General features: G+C 54.8%; 5 protein-coding genes across 5 annotated transcripts; 2 read left to right on the top strand and 3 right to left on the bottom strand.

Moving 5' to 3' along the window:
* Positions 1-2,328: 2,328 nt before the first annotated feature.
* QBC33DRAFT_559972 (putative mitochondrial import receptor subunit tom-40 protein) lies at positions 2,329-3,515 on the bottom strand (the record flags this gene model as incomplete). The annotated part of the gene is made up of 3 exons (XM_060430019.1): positions 2,329-2,436; positions 2,496-3,146; positions 3,207-3,515. 3 exons carry the CDS (start codon positions 3,513-3,515, stop codon positions 2,329-2,331), a joined length of 1,068 nt encoding a protein of 355 aa, XP_060282279.1.
* Positions 3,516-4,762: 1,247 nt separating this feature from the next.
* On the top strand, positions 4,763-6,827 carry QBC33DRAFT_515977 (elongator complex protein 2; the record flags this gene model as incomplete). Its single annotated transcript, XM_060426117.1, has 6 exons — positions 4,763-5,106; positions 5,157-5,192; positions 5,251-5,518; positions 5,581-5,661; positions 5,722-6,324; positions 6,411-6,827. The coding sequence occupies 6 exons, from the start codon at positions 4,763-4,765 to the stop codon at positions 6,825-6,827; spliced, it is 1,749 nt and encodes a 582-aa protein (XP_060282280.1).
* Positions 6,828-7,512: 685 nt separating this feature from the next.
* On the bottom strand, positions 7,513-10,248 carry QBC33DRAFT_578976 (ubiquitin carboxyl-terminal hydrolase 14; the record flags this gene model as incomplete). Its single annotated transcript, XM_060431104.1, has 5 exons — positions 7,513-8,771; positions 8,829-9,489; positions 9,545-9,919; positions 9,992-10,093; positions 10,162-10,248. 5 exons carry the CDS (start codon positions 10,246-10,248, stop codon positions 7,513-7,515), a joined length of 2,484 nt encoding a protein of 827 aa, XP_060282281.1.
* Positions 10,249-11,802: 1,554 nt separating this feature from the next.
* QBC33DRAFT_578977 (acyl-CoA dehydrogenase/oxidase) lies at positions 11,803-14,295 on the top strand (the record flags this gene model as incomplete). The annotated part of the gene is made up of 7 exons (XM_060431105.1): positions 11,803-11,826; positions 11,882-11,958; positions 12,038-12,464; positions 12,527-13,306; positions 13,838-13,944; positions 14,015-14,098; positions 14,196-14,295. 7 exons carry the CDS (start codon positions 11,803-11,805, stop codon positions 14,293-14,295), a joined length of 1,599 nt encoding a protein of 532 aa, XP_060282282.1.
* A 151-nt stretch (positions 14,296-14,446) lies between these two features.
* Positions 14,447-16,286, bottom strand: QBC33DRAFT_541717 (GTP-binding protein 1). Its single transcript, XM_060428190.1, has 6 exons — positions 16,034-16,286; positions 15,946-15,974; positions 15,868-15,882; positions 15,783-15,807; positions 15,292-15,723; positions 14,447-15,235 (listed from the first exon to the last, which is right to left on the bottom strand). The coding sequence occupies exons 1-6, from the start codon at positions 16,060-16,062 to the stop codon at positions 14,650-14,652; spliced, it is 1,116 nt and encodes a 371-aa protein (XP_060282283.1). The 5' UTR covers positions 16,063-16,286; the 3' UTR covers positions 14,447-14,649.
* Positions 16,287-16,431: the final 145 nt, after the last annotated feature.

Raw genomic sequence — 16,431 nt, forward strand, 5'->3', positions numbered from 1 at the left:
CCCCCCCCCCCCCCCCCCCCCCCCCCCCCCCCCCCCCCCCCCCCCCCCCCCCCCCCCCCCCCCCCCCCCCCCCCCGCCCCCCCCCCCCCCCCCCCACAACTGAACGACGCACACTCACCTCGGCGGTTTACACCAATCATACACTCTCCCCGGTTATTGGGCCGTTCTCCGCGGAGGGCATTCGAAGTTGTTGACAGCGTTGGATGGCGTCATGAGCAACAAGAGCAATTCATCGGAAACGATCGTGGCCGCTAGACAGCTTGATGTGGCTCCCGGACGATGAGGTCGATGGCCAAGCGGGATGTCATCTCGCGATCTAATAAGTTCATAGGCCCGGCACGGCGTGAGATATAAACCACGACACGCGTCTCTTGCGGAAGCACCAGGTATAGAATGGGAAGTATACAGCACCACCCGCACCTGGTCTGGGGCCCGAAGCGGTCCAAATCCGGGCCAAGCACGTCTCTCTCATTCATGAGCATCCGTCTGAGATGAGGGGAAATCACGCGGCTCAGGACCGCGGACTTGGATGGTTTCCTGGCCCCATAGCCTACTTCAAGTAAGGCGCCAAGGGACAATATTGGAGGCTTATAGCTCCAGAAGAGGTGTATATATGGTGACACCAGGGGCTGGATTTCAAGACGTAGGTTCTTGGAGACTCAGATCCTAGCCTCGATTTGTGTGTTCGGCACGCACCTGACCTTGCACGGCACAGCTCAACGACGTATGACGCGATAATCCTGTGGCATGTTGTGCATGCATCACCAGAGAGTCGGCCGAACCCTTGTCTGAAGCGGTCAGAGAGAATATTGACAGCAAACCGCGGGGTTCAGTGACGGAGATGGGTATGGTAGGGTTGCGTAATATAATTTATGTACTTATGGCCACTCATTACCCAGTATAGGCGATATTAAAAAAGCTTGTTCGCAACAAGAGTCGAGCGGCTGAATGGGGCGGGAACGTATTTAGGCCCGGTATTTCGAGTCAGACAACGCTAGATTCTAGACCCATCGGTCTAGATGCACTACGTTACACTCACGATGAGGCTTATGTTGCAAGTTCACCGGGATTTCAGGAGAAAACCGAACACCAGCCAAGATTGAGCGGTTGGTGTGCAGATGCCAAGCCCCCCTTAGCCCCCTCCATGCTTTCCTCGCTGGGGAGACCCATATCCAGCTACCAGGAACTAGCCTGGCGATATTAGAGGCGGTAAGAGAAACTGGAATAATGCACAGGCTGTGAAACGTATATTCGAGACCTGGTGGTGATCGCGGGATCGGAGGTATCCTGGCCTGGCCTTCCCCCTCGTCACCTGTGCCATGGCTGTCCGTTCTCATACTATTTGTTACCCCGTGTGCGGTTTCTCCTCAAAATGAAGTGACATCTCGCCGACTGAATGAGCGCGGCGCCAGGCATGCCGCATGGGATTATTTGTTCCAGCAGGTGGCCGACTCAAAACCGCAATCTATTCTCGACCAGATTGGGGAATGTCGCCGCCGCTGTTGGTAACTCAATATGGGCGACGCTTACGTAGGCCAGCCCGGTGTCTCAATATCCGGGTCGTCCAGAGTCTTGCAACTGATCAGGTCGCAAGTTGACGAGCTGCAAGTAGGACTAACGGCCCGGACAGATGAGACACCACAAGGTAAACATCGCTGGTGGAATCTTCGTGAAGCTTGGCATGGAGGAGTCCCCTGTCGTCCACAAGGTTCCGGAGCACGACTTGATACCATAGCCAATGACTCGGAATTGCGCCTCGATTTCGTGTTCGCTCACATCCAATTTATACATGCATGACATTATATCTACATTAATTGCCAATCAGCCTCACCCAATGAGAAGGCTAGCCATAGCCTAGGGTGATCGCCTTGCCTAGGGATCATGGCCTTTCCACCAGCCGGATGCTGCTAGAGGCCTCTCCCCATAGCAGAACCTTCTATAGTACACAGACAACCCCCTTCCCCGTCTATCGCAAGTATAAGCAGGACAGTCCGAGCAGCCAAGGGTGTCGAAGAAAGAGGAGGCGCCGCGTCACCAGATCTTGCATGAGAACCCAGAAATGCGCCATGTCTATTGTTGTCCACGGTGTGACATGCAAGGATCGGTGCCGACGCAGGATATTGTGGACGTTGACGGGAGCTGCTGGAGCTGATGGTAGTAAAACACAGAGAGAAGACGGAAGGAGAGCCGAAGTTGCGAAAAGCAATCCGCCTGCAGATCAGCACCATCGGTCGTCGTTATTTTGGGCGTTGGTACATGGGCAGAGCGGAGCGGAGCGGAGCGGTTGCTATGCCAGAAAGGCACGTGGGTTCGACAAAGACGGGGCCTTTAGAACGGGATGTTGGGAGATGGCTGCGCGCCAAATGCCTCCTGTTGCTCATGGAGCTCTTCCCCGCCAGCCTCGATGGAAATACCAACTCCGATCTTGGATGTTTGCTGTAGAGGGCTGTCAGCATATTATTCTAAGTGTCGACACGTCGGCATTCAGATCTTACGGTAAAATGGTCCACGTCAGCACCGAAGGTCAGGGTGACAGGTGCAGCGACTCGCTTCTCGAGGAGGCAGCTGAGCTTGCCCTTGGAGTCGATCTGCGCTCGGAAAGTCGACATCCGGAAGTCATATTTCGCGCCAAACGTCGTAATACCCTCCTTTTGGAATCCCCCACCGAGCATCCCTTGCGCACCAGGGATGAGCGACAAGGTCATGTCAACGCCGGCCTGTACCTTCTCGGAAAGCCGTCTCCAGTACGACGTGTTGAGGGCGCCCTGCGCCTGCAGCTGGGCAGTGGCAACCCAGTCGTCCGACTTGTATCGAGCAACGTAGGAGACGGCAGTCTCGGGGCCTTGGGTGAGACCTGCGCGCTGCCAGACACCCTCCAGTCCCAGCGCCAGCTTCGGGGTGACGGATTGAAGATAGCTGCCGATGAAGATACCAGTGAGGCCACCCTCCAGGTAAGAGGGATTCAGGGCCTTGAGGGAGGCAGTGAAGTCCTTTCCAGTATATTCGTGTTCAATCTGGGCCATGTCCTGACCTGAGCCACCGGGGGCGATCTGGAATTGTGTTCGTGTGACTGTTGAGGGGCCCCATCGGTAGTTGAATCTTGTGGATAGCTGGCCCTCATTGTCCACATTGCCCTGCAAAAATACCTGGAGAAGACATGGTTTTAGCTAGGCAGCATATGGCAGGCACGCGACGAGGCGACAAACCTTGCTGGTTCCGTAAAGGGCGGCAAAAGTGTAAGGGTTCAGACGCTCGCCCATCGCAAACTGATGGGAGACCTGGAACAGGGGAGAGAGGCTGAAGGCTTTGGTGAGGTCGGCCCGGATGCCCGTAAACATCAGGTTGTTGAGGAAGACATCGCGCTGAACCTCCCTCGAGATATTCTCAACAGTGCCGGGATTGGACAAGCCCAACTTATCGCGACGCTCGGAGAATGACCTCAGGACATCTGATGCGCTGGAAACAATGGGGTTGTTCCCCAAGAAGGCCAGAGGCGATTCTGAGCTGGACGCCATGCTCGCAAGTGGCCCAAAACAGGTGACGGAAATCTGGATGGGACAGATAAAAAGGACAAAAGATGTCTCGATTGATTCCAAGCTTGGTCACTTCCAGACGTCCAGCAGAAGTAGCCTGTTGACTTGCAGTGGTCGCCGGGTTGCTGTCTGACAAGAGATTTATTCCTGAATCCAAGAGGCAGCTTTTGACGAGGTGAAGCTGGAACCAAAAATTTCGAGCTCTGTCTCTCGGCCACGGGCGGTCGGAGTGGAAAAACCAGGGCAGCAGCCAATGATATGGAGAAGATAAGCTAAACCACAGATGGGGTGAGTTTAAAATGTGGTTAAGGGATGAAAGACAGCGCAAGCCAATGGATGGAGCTTGTCAGCAATCGGAGCTTTACCCTAGGGTGTGAATATAATTCGCCTCTCAATTTCCGGGTTGCAAGTCACCAGTCCCGAGATGGCGGAGCTTAATGGCCGGAACAACCCGATCTGAGCCCGGACTGTGATTCTGCATATTTGCCAGGCCCAGACACCCAATTTCGAGTTGCCTTCTTGTAAGGCTATGATGTGGATCACACATTAGCCAAGCAGACCCCATTGTGCTCAATTAAACACCTAGAAACGCCCTTATCTTACCACTCTTGCTACTCAAGTTTTGACTTGGTCTTGTGCCTAGGCCTAACGGACAGAAGCCCGGCTTTGAATCAGAAGGTTGTCGTGGAGCTTGCCAGCATTGCTCTCGACTCAGAACACCAAACTTGGACACAGCAACAGTTGCCGTTTGCCGGTAGAGTTGGCCCCTAGTCAGGTTGTTTCAGTGAAAGGACTTTGGAGGGGGACACAGCTCGACTTGTAAAGGAGGTTATCGGCCAGTTATCTCGAATTCTCCTAGTTTGTCAACTCTGTGGCAACATCACGACTTGTACAGGTCACTCTCTGTGAGCCATTGTTTGCTCAACATAGCTGCGGCTTGTTTGTGTGGATTTTATTACGGCTTATATTGCGGCTCGTCACACCTGAGGGCAGCACGGCGCAGCGATGGATACCCTCCTGTGAGTCTTCTCGATCTTGCTTCTGAGTTCGTATTTACTCCGAAACCATGCGACTTTTCCAACATCTCTCTTTCCTCTGTACCTAGTCTCGCTCTTCTGGTTCCTTTCCAACTTTGTTCTTCACTTTTAGCAACTGCTTTTCTCCTCGTTTCACCTGTTTCCCCCCCAAACAACCCACATTTTTGCGAACCAAAGCACATCTTACTCAAGATGGTTGATAAAGAGAATGCCGAGGTCGAGGTGACCAAAGCCAAGTCCGCCAGAGCCCCTCCAGCTCAGAGCGAATTGTCCGATGCCTTGATTACGTTCCCTCGTCCAGAGCTGACCGATGATCTTGATAACCCTTGCGCTGACGACACCAGTACCGCAGAGATTGCGGCCAACGCGCCGCGCTACCGAAGGAGGAGTTCGACCTTTATCGATGCCATCCATGACATCGCAGAGGATCAGGGAGATCTGGCTCCCGCCCAGCTGTACAGCACCATGTCTGGGAGGCTCTTCCACTCCGGCCGCATTGCGATTGTGATGGTTGGGCTTCCTGCTCGGGGCAAGACGTAAGCCTGCCTAACCCAGACGACCAGCCGCACCGCTGACAACTATACAGCCACATATGTGTGTCTATGGCTCGGTACCTTCAATGGTGAGTCCTGGCTGCATTTTTCTTCCGACGCTCTGAATTCTCCTAACAACACGGGCAGGTTGGGGGTCAAGACGCGCATCTTCCATCTTGGAGATTATCGCCGGGCCACTGTCGGTCAGGGGGGTTCAATCCCGGAGGATTACTTCTTTCCGAATGCATCTCCTGCGTCGATAATGCTACGACAGAAGATCCTGAAGAAGTGTCGTGAGGACATCTACTCGTGGCTGAACCACGAGAATGGTCAAGTTGCCATCTACGACGCCGTCAACCACACAGCAAGTGGGCGCCGGTCTCTTGCCAAGGAGTTTGGAAAGCACGATGTCCAGGTGTGTTCATGGCTGCCTCCGTCGATGGATATGGATATGTGACTGACTGTTGGTCGTTGCAGACGCTCTTCATAGAGTCGTATGTTGATGACAATCGCATCCTCACAGAGAATGCCCGCAATGTCAAGATCTCGTCGCCCGACGTGAGTCGAAGAAAAAAATAATTATGGTCGGCGTCCAAGCTCAAGTGCTAACGGCCTTAGTTCCATGGAATGGAGCCTGATGAGGCCGCGAAACTCTATCTCCGGCGCATTGAGATGAAGATACCAGCCTTCGAGACGATGAACGAGAATGAGCTGAACTACGTCAAGATGATCAACGCCGGCCAGACCTTCTTCTACAACAACGTCAGCTTCAACTACCTCTCCCACCGCATCGTCTTCTACTTGACCAATTTGCACATCAAGTCGCGCACCACCTTCTTCGTGCGCGCCGGCATAACGACTGAGGAAGACTCTTACAGAGCCGATGCGCCCCTCTCCGAGGATGGCCGCACATATGCCGCCAAGATGTCGGAAATGCTACTCAAGCACAGGGAGCAGGAACGCCAAGCGCTTATTGCCCAGGGCGGGCCCGACCTTCCGCTTCGGCCCTTGACCGTGTGGACATCGACAAGACTGAGGACGATCCAGACCGCGGATTACCTCAAGGAGAAGGGATATAAGGTCCGCCAGCGTTCGCAGATGAGCCAAATCAACCCGGGAGTATGCGAGAAGCTGTCCGAGCGCGTCATTCGCCGTCTCTATCCCGATGAGATAGAGAAGCATGAGCTGGATCCCTATCACCATCGATACCCCCGCGCCGAGGTGAGTGGCAACTAAACCTACAAAAACCTAGCTGGTTCTTCCTTCTCCTTGTCCTTCTCAATTCATTCTGACTAACCATCCCCCAGTCCTACCACGACCTGGCAGTCCGCCTAGAGCCCATCATCCTCGAGCTAGAGCGCGAGCAAAACGACCTCCTAATCATCGCCCACGAGTCTGTTCTGCGCGTCCTGTACGCCTACCTGATGCACTGCTCGACCATGGAGATCCCCAAGCTCAAGTTCCCGCGCGACGAGATCATCGAGATCATCCCTGCCGCCTACCAGAACGAGGCCAAGCGCATCCACATCCCGGGGCTCGACCCAAAGTACATCCCCAGCTCGCCCGAGGACATCCGCATCCCCGTCCCCGGGCCCCCGAGCGGCGCCCTGTCACCCATCACCGGCCTGAGCAGCCCCGCCGAGCCCGTCGAGACCCGGCCCCCCGAGAAGGTCGTCAACAAGGCGGCCCAGATGGTGGCGGACAAGCTCGCGGATGAGGATTAGGGGCTGGGTGGGGGCTCGGGTACAGACGGAAGGAGTCTTTGACGAGTCCCCTATTTCCAGGGGGCCCGTGCCTCCGAATATGAATATCCAGATAAACCTTACAATAGGTAGTTAGGAGGTTTCGGAGAGGCTTTTGCTGGATGGGTGCCCCCTACGGATTAGTGGACACGCGCATTCTTTCCCACTAAAGGATTTTCTTAGTAGTAGTTACGAGACACACGATGCCAAATGCGATGAATGATTATTCAGACCTGAGGAAACAGCCACTAATCCAGGTTGCCGTCCTCGCGTGTCTTGTTTGCCAGCCAGCCATGCCCCCCTGTCCATCCCGGGACTCCTCTGCTATTTCCAGCAGCCACCCTATTTTCGCTGTGCTGTGAAGTTATATGCTTGATTTATTATACAGTCGTTCAACAGAAGCTGAAATAAACTCAACCGACACTCCAGGTAGTCAGTCGTGTATCTTTGGTATCATGACGTTATGCAACCGCTGCATGCAACCCCCCACCCTCTTTAGCCTTATCGGGCCCCTGTTGCCCTCTTATTATGGCGCCTCATATGCCCGACATGCTATGCTGTATCCATTAGAAGGAAAAGAAAAGACATCAACACCGTACCTTTTCACCCGTCTAGAACGGTCACCAAGCCGGGTGGCTGGAGACTAGATGCGACCCGACAACCTTCCTCACATGACAAGGCACTCCCGTTCGGGAACGCCCGTCTTACTCTCCTTATCACTCTCCTTCTCCCTCCCCCTCGCGCCACTCCTCTCCCTATCCTTCTCATCCCCGCTCCTCGACTTGCCGCGGTCCTTCCTTGGGTGGGGGTGGGGGTGGGGGTGGACGTGGAAATGCCGGCCACCCTCCCTGCTGTGCGTCGTGCCGTCGGCCTGCGCCCGTCCGCCCTCCGACTCGGGCTGTTCCGGCGGCGCCGCCGCCGCCTCCACCCCGTCGACGAGCGGCTCCCTGCTCGCCCGCATCAGGCCCCCGAGCCGCGACATGGTGATGCTGATCCGGCCCTCACCGGCCTGCGACCCGGGCCGGCTCTTGCTGCTCCCGGACTTTGCGAACCGCGCCGCCGCGCGCGACAGCCGGGTGGCCGTCGACTCCTCCCCCGGGGTGCCGGGGCCTTCGGGAGTGACGGCGCCAGGGGTGGTGGCGAGGGTCGGTTCCGAGACGGCGACGCTGCCGCGCCGGGAGCCGTTCACCGTGAGGTACGGGCCGCCGTCCAGGCTGAGCCTCGAGGGCCGCTCTAGCTCAGAGCTGAAGCGGATGCCCGGGCCATGGCCCCGGCCGAGGGTCGTGCTGGAGCTGAAATATCCGCTGGTCGACCTGGACATAGAGCCGGGACGGTCGGCCTCTGGGACGGGTGTCTGGGGGTTAACTGCGGACTCGTTGTACGACGGCGGCTCGATGACCGAGCCTTCGGCAGAGCTGGTTGCCATCTCGACCATTGGGACGATCTGGTAGAAGAGGAGGTAGGGCATTTCCTCTCGGAGAGACTGCTTGAGGTCGTCCACGTAGGAAACCCGGTTGTCCTCGTGAAGATCGTCGAACTGGACCCACTGTTCCTCCTCGTAGTCTGGCGGAGGATCGCGATCGTGTCGCCGGTTGTCCGTCAGTAGTTTTGGCGCCGCACGGGCAAACGCCACGTAGTGGCCGCTGTGGAGCGAGTCGCCTCGATGGCAAACAACTGACTGCAAAACGAGCTTGTATTCGGCACTTAGCCCATATGCTTCCTGGCCGAGTTTCAAGTCGTCCACCTTCATGAAGTATGGGAGGCGCATGCTTTCGGGGATGTCTATAAAGGTGTTCTGTCGTATTGGGATCCCCTGGTCAGTCATGGTATATCTTTTGAGACATATTCCAACAACAGGTCGTTTGTTAAATTGGCTTGCAACCTCGACATCGCTCAGAGGCTCGGAATTAGAGGTTGCATGCCATGCTATCTAGGAATTAGTGCCAAATCGCTGGGGTGTAGGTAGATAGTCCCGGGGCTTACGTATCAGGCGGAAGAACTGCCAGGCGGGAATCGTGACGGCCTTCACCACGGTTGATCCTGTTTGCTTTGCCTTTTGAAGAAGGCTGGTTGAATCTGCTTCTTCCGCGCGTCCCTCCTCGTCCACCACGATCCGTCGAATGACGCTTGTCGAGCGATGTCGGAGTGCTGGTGGAGGTAGGGAGCTGCCAGAAGCAAGAGATTCGGACGTTTGCACTGTCCACCGCCTCAATAATGTCGGATCCTCGAGCTGCGAGGGCGGGGTTGCGGCACCATCCGGTACCTCTGGGTCGTCTTCGACAGCAACGATTCGGATGGTGCTGCGGTGTTTCAGTAGCGATGGCGCATCTGCCCCGTGCTTCTCCTCCAGGCTGTCCCGGAGAACGTCGACTTGGTTGTTGAAGTACTCCTCTAGACAGTCCTCAAGCTTGATGCCTTTCCCGTCAGGATCTGGCGGAACAGCCAGGTTCAGGAGGCGCTCATAGACCACCTTGTGGTCGTCCTTGTCCCCCTTTCCCTGATGGAATAGATCGACCTGGAGGGTCAGAAGCGGAAGTTGGAGGGTTTCAGTGATAAAAGCAAATGCCTCGGACGTGTCCTGCTGCTCGAGATACTGGGCGTCCTTCCAACCACAACTGGCGAGTGCCTCCTGGATATTTTGGGTCTGGTGCATATTAATTTAACAGTGGCAATAAAGCGTCTAGATGGATATCGCCTACCATATCTGTATCTATGAGGTTTCCGGTCCTCAGGAGGTTAACCCACAGCCTGATAAGGGTTGCCAACTTCCTCTGGTTCTCGTCTCCAGCATCGTTCTTTAGCATGCACTCGAAGGCATCCAGCCGAGAGAACATGGCGAAGAGGAGCGAATCGAGATAGCAGGTGACATTCTCCCTATTTTCGGCGCCGAGCATGCGGACGTGGGGGTTGAAAGGCCGCACGATGCCTGCAGACGCTTCCTGTTGGAGGCGTAAGAGCTCAATGGCCTTGTCTGGGTCCCATGCGGCGAACCTGGAGCTCAGAGCGCAGCGGATATGTTCGCGAGATATGTCATCCAAATCTTGTTCCTTGAGGAGCTGGGAAACCTCCTTGATCTGTCATGCATCAGTTAGCACCTTACGGACTACTGCACACGAGAGGCGCAGTCGAAAATGGGTCTCTCATGCCTTGGCTGTCTCTCTCCCCTCCTCTTCTTTCTCCTTCTGGGCTTGTCTTGCGGAGTCCGGTTTGAACATCGAGAAGAACGTCTCGGCTGTCATGGTTCGGGACTAAAGGTGGTCTCAGCATCGAACAAGTGCATTGTTTGGAGTCGAACCGATCGAGTCGGCGAACGCACCTTTTGGCCCGGCTCTGACGACTTATTCCGGCGATGACTGCCATTTTTGACGCGGACGGAGCGAAACTTCTTTGGCATTATGTTCATGTTAATGGCGGGCTGGTCGGCGCAGCACAAGTTGGGTGTTATCGATGGTAGATCGACCCAGTCTCTGGCGACGTTCGGATGGGGGGCTAGCGAGTGGACGAATCGAACATGATCTTTTTTGATGGATTCAAGGCGAGAGACAGATTACGAGATTCGGCAGTTCGTTTGGAAGGGAGCCCGTGGGCGGTCGAGGAACGTTTCAATCGCAGCAGCTAGAACAGCCGCCAAGATGCGCAACAAGGCGGGGAAATTTCTGAAGGTGTTCCTTATATGGCTTCGCACATAACCAAGCGAGAGGTGACAGGCTGCTTGTAAACCGGGGGAGGGGGAGGGGGAGGGGGAGATGCGCGGAACGAACGGTGATGACGACGGCGTCAGGTCGTCGAGGGCTTTCGCTCTAAATGACCCTACCTGCCTGTCAAGTTATCGTGCTTCTCACTACCTACCTACCTAAACAGGGGACAAGGGTGGGTAACAAGGCTCCCCCTCCAAATGGAGGGGTTCGCGGTCCGTCCCCAGCTGAGGCTGCAACCCACACCAATGCCCACCAGGAACCCACGCTAAACCCACCGAGTACGTAAGTCCTAATTATAGCGCCATAATATTCTGGATTCAGATCGATGCTGCGTACGGATAGACAAGGCAGCCTTGCCTCAAGTACGTCATCATCCTCGCTTCCCGCCCCCTATACACGTACCTACAGGAATATACATGCCGGTAAACTCGTAGGGGAGTGCCTAGCGCATATACGCACATTGTATAGGCGGGAATTCTAGAAAAAATGCACAGTAGGTCCATGTTGAGCAAAAAGGGAGTCTGCCCACGCTCCAGGCTCAAGCCATACCCCCCAAAAAAGGATCGCTCATGATGCGACAAAGGTGTGATTGATCAGTCCTCGCAGTAGCCCCACCTGTCATGAAGAATGCTAAGTCCTGATCGGGAAGGGCTGAAGTGAGGCGACGCGGCCGCAATGGGACGATGGGGAATGCGGTTTAGTACGGAGTACTTCGCACTACATGTTCACGTACACGTGTGTGGTATGAGTGGTAAATAAAAGGTGACGTGGATTTCATAATCCAAGGGAACTAAGCAGGTGCCTGCCTACCCCTATGAAGCCAGGCTGTCTGATGAACCCATGGAAGTTTCCTGCCTAAGAAACACATCGGAGAGACGAAGCGCTCATTAGACTGCCCGTGCAGAGTACGGGTTAATGGTACGATTAGATGGGACGAGACGGGAGTTTCATTGGGTTCCTCGGCGAGGTGAAGGTATGTGTATTGAGTACACGCAGTTTTACACAGGGTAACCGACAGCCCGAGGCCCTGAGCCACAAACCACGCCACTTTAGGAGTTGGATCTCCGCGCCCCGCACATTGGAGCTCCGGTGGCCGTGGTTGTACCTCGGCAGCAACATCGTAGTCAGCTCCCTACTGCGTAGCTAATAACTTGCAGTCTCCATGATGCTGGCATGGCATCCTCCCACTCCAATTCTATGTAGCTGTGCTATCCTAAGAAATCATCCCCATTTGAACTGATATCCGTCTTACCTTCGCCATGTCCTCCAACATCCCCATTGCAGTAAGCTTTGAGCTCCCTTGCCGTCTTGTTCCTCTGCTCAACCCTTTCTGTACAGGTCCGCGATCGCGTCAGCGACAGGGCAAAGAAGACAATCGATATTGTCGCCAAGTTCGTGGAGGAGGAATGCATTCCGTGAGTATCCACCATCCACCTAAAAATATCAATTACACTATTGTCCCTGCGCCTAAACTAACGCGGAGCCCGAACCCAGAGCTGATCCCGTTCTCGAAGCCCAGGTCGGAGTTGGGGAGGCGAGATGGGAAACTTATCCTCCAATTGTCGAGGACCTGAAGAAGAAGGCACAGGCTCTTGGGCTCTGGAACATGTTCCTGCCCAAGGGCCATTACAAAGAGTCGCCCGGGTTTACCAACCTCGAGTACGGACTCATGGCGGAGTGGCTGGGCAAGTCAAGGGTAGCCTCGGAAGCAGTCAACTGTGCAGCCCCTGACACGGGTAACATGGAGGTCTTGGCCAAGTACGCCAATGACGCGCAGAAGGCCCAATGGCTGAAGCCGCTGATGGACGGTAAGATCCGGTCGGCATTCCTGATGACGGAGCCCCAAGTTGCATCCTCGGACGCAAAGAACATTGAGATGAGCATCAAGAAGGATGGCAATGATTACGTGCTTAACGGACAGGTATGGAACTTGTTCCTGGGAATCCAGACCTCCCCTGCCCGTGGCTAACTTGCAGCCTGCAGAAATGGTGGTCAAGCGGAGCCGGTGATCCTCGTTGCAAGATCTATCTGGTTATGGGCAAGAGCGACCCTGGAAACAAGAATCCGTACCAGCAGCAGTCTGTCATTTTGGTCCCAGCAGGCACCAAGGGAATCACCATCCACCGCATGCTCACGGTGTACGGATACGACGACGCTCCTCATGGTCACGGGCACATTAGCTTCGACAATGTTCGGGTACCGGCAAGCAACCTTGTCCTCGGAGAAGGTCGAGGTTTCGAGATCATCCAGGGCAGACTCGGACCGGGCCGCATTCACCATGCCATGCGAACAATTGGGGCGTCGGAACGGGCGCTGGAATGGATGCTCATGCGCATCAATGACCCAACCAAAACACCGTTCGGGAAGCAGTTGAAAGAGCACGGAGTCATTCTCGAATGGGTTGCCAAGTCCCGTATCGAGATTGATGCTGCACGTCTGGTTGTCCTCAACGCAGCCATCAAGATGGACGAGTATGGGCCCAAGGCAGCCTTGACCGAGATCGCCGAGGCCAAGGTGCTGGTGCCCCAGATGTCGCTGGTCGTCATCGACAGGGCAGTTCAGGCCTTCGGAGGCGCTGGCGTTAGCCAGGACACCCCTCTGGCGAACATGTGGGCACAGATCAGGACCCTCAGGCTCGCAGACGGTCCTGACGAGGTTCACCTGCAACAGATGGGGCGCAATGAGAACAAGCGTGGCAAGGAGGTTGCAGCCAAGATCCAGGCACAGAAGGAGAAGACAGCACAGTTGCTGGTCCAGTACAAAGTCAACAAGGCGGAACCAGGGTCCAATATTGTCAGGTCAACCTAGATAGGTAGAGAGAGACCAGCATGGGTGTTGAGTGAGTCAGAATCTGAAATTACGCAGGAGGTGCGGTATGTAGCAACAAATTAATGCAGTATTAAATACTGGCATTTATGGAGGAATTCAGCTGAATCATTGGATGAATGTCGGTGCACGGGCCACATGCCGGGGCTGCAGTACGTGGTTGCCCTGCCAGAGCTGCAGTCTGTTTACATGCATCAGCAAAAAATCCATCCCTTCCTTGGATGCACCTTGCACATTGCAGCTGTCATACATAAAATCAAACGCACCCCCCGCTTCATAACCTCGGCCCTCAACGCAGTTTTCTTCAGCGACATTGTCTGACTTCTTTAGACTTGGACATATAAATCAACCATACCAGCCTCGCCGAAGTTTCCTCGACACAGATCCCAAACGATACCTCCAAACTGTACTCTTTGCTGCCGTCCATTGCAACATCACCACACAATGTCCCAAGCTCTCTCAGCAAAGGACGCCAACGCCGCCATGGCTAGTGCTCAGGAGCCCATCGGCAAGCCTGACGTTAAGAGTATGGAATACCACCGACAGGTGCTGCAGAACAAGATGCAGCAGGGCGAGTATGTGCAGACCACTCCGAACTGGAATTCAGCCCAGCTGGCCAGATTGCTGACCTTTTGCGATCCCCAGGACCAAATATGTCTCCCCGTCGGACAACATCATGAGCCCTTGCACGGCCAAGCTGAACGCTTTCCGCAACAAGCAGGTTGGGAAGTACGTTCTACCACCCCGCTTCCGACGGCAGCATCTGCCTTAAACCCCCAAAAATGCAGCCCCGTTCTAGAGCTAACAAGTATCGCTGCAAATCTAGGGTCAAGCCAAAGTCGCTCTTCGCCCAGGCCTCCGTTAAGAAGTTGGAGGGCGAGAGTCTCTTTGGCAGCAGGCCCGCGGATCCTCCGAAAGCCGACTGAAGGGGCTCCTTTGGTCCTCGACCAGCCGAACTCATTGTCTTCTCCCGAGCTGTATTGTATCATTCATTCGGCACCTTGGCTGTACCCGGCATTCGATAAAGCTTTTGTTTGGGAACATTTGGTCTATTGACCTTGGCATCGGCGTTCTTTGGTTTCTCAATGGCAGGGATTGATGGATGGATACAGGGGCTTTTACGACATGAAATGATGACCAGAGAGAATTGATTCCTCATACACGCAGTGCTTCCAAGTTCAGATGCCCGAGATTGTGAATTGGCCTAATTCGTTAAGACCACTACCATCCTTTCTCTCTTCCAGCCTGCCACTCCCACTGCTGAATTGGCCGCCCACTCCTCATGCTTTCCAACCACTCACAATGTAGACGACATCCTCATCTGACACAGGATGCCCTAGCCCCACCCTCTGAGGTATGTGCCTTGCACTGGCACCCCATACCAGGGCATATTTGAAAGTCTCCTTCAGTGTCCGATGGATCCGGTCACAGACATCCTCAATGGTGCTGTTGCTCCGGACAATCAAAGCCTCGCTAAAGTCCGGGTCCACGCCCTTCCTCTTGGTGTAGATCCGGATGAGTTTCAGCTCTTTCCAGCACCGATCAACAACATCCTGGATGCCCAGGTCAAGCTCACAACTCATAACCACGGTTTGGGGCTCTCGTGCTAACTTGTCCAGGAAGTCCAGGGACACGCTGTCGATCTTGTTGTAGACATAAAGACACTTGATGTACTTCCGGTGGTCTTTCATGATCACATCAATCAGGTCATCTACCGTGGCGTTCTCATCCCGAATAAGCACTTCAACGTTGAGGAGCTTATAATCTCGCAGGATGTTGTAAACCATCTTCTCGTCCAGACTCTTCGGCGGTGCTTGAAACGTGATCTTCATGCCCCCTGCCTTCTTCGGTTTAAGATAGATATTCCTGCAGCAGGTGAGTGGTGATAGCAAAAAAAATGGGGGTCTTCTCGGGGCACTCACGGCGGCTCCCTGTTAAGCCGGATACCCACAGCTTCCAGCTCAGCCTCTAACAGTGCCCTTTGCTCTGCCTTCTTGGTGGCATCGAGAACCATCAAGATGAGATCGCTCGTCTTGGCTGCCGAGATAACCTGGCGGCCTCTGCCTTTGCCTTCGGAAGCGCCCTCGATGATACCCGGCAGATCGAGTAGCTGGATCTCTGCGCCGCCATATTCGAGCACGCCCGGAATGGCCGTGAGTGTTGTGAAGGAATAGGCGGCCACCTCTGACCTCGTCTTGGTGACCTTGGACAGGAAGGTCGACTTCCCCACCGACGGGAAGCCGACCAAGGCTATCCGGGCGTCTCCGCTCTTGCTCACGTCAAAACCTGCGCCGCCGCCACCCCCCGCTCCGGGACCCGGCTCCAGAAGCTGCGCTCTCAGTCGCGCAAGTTTTCTAGGAGAGACGGTGTCAGTGGATGGGAAGGCCGCCCTTGGCTCGCTAGCTTCACGCACCCTTTCAAAAGACCCAGGTGATATTCTGCGCAAGTCACTGTAAGTCATGGGATTGACCCTGATCTCTCGTCCATTAAACACTTACCAGTTGCCTTATTTTCTATGAGTGGCTTTAGTCAGTGTCTCTCGCCCAAACTCGATTATTCCCAGGTCGAGTACTTACTCTGTGTCCTCTTCATCTCCTCCTCAATCCTAAGTGACTGTCAACATCATGCCTGATCTGCCCAAGAAGAGTCTCAATTTTGGCATACTCCTTGATCTTCTCTGTGATGTTCACCATCTTGACGGCGAGAACGAGCCGAAATGGGTGAAAATGAGTGACGAGTGAGCAGCTTGAAGTATGGTTCGAGCTGAGTTTTGTGAAGCTGCAAAAGCTGGCAAGTGAAGCGACAAACTTGCGAATATCTAAGTAACTATCATACAAAGTGTTGATAGCCTATCAAACGGCCCCTCGAAATGCGCTGAAGACCTCGATAGAGGGGAGCGAGCAGTGGGGTTTTCGGTGGGGTGGGGGGTATGGATTTAACGCCACATGTGGCACTCACAGCCTCACCGCCTTCGCCTTCTCTAACTAGTTTGGTCCGTGCGCGCTATCCTAGAGCATCTTCGCAATTGGCAAGAAAAGTGATTCCTGACCTGTTATTTTACC

Source organism: Phialemonium atrogriseum, assembly GCF_030411735.1.
Source record: "Phialemonium atrogriseum strain 8032-3 unplaced genomic scaffold QBC33scaffold_16, whole genome shotgun sequence".
Classification (NCBI taxonomy): Eukaryota; Fungi; Ascomycota; class Sordariomycetes; order Cephalothecales; family Cephalothecaceae; genus Phialemonium; species Phialemonium atrogriseum.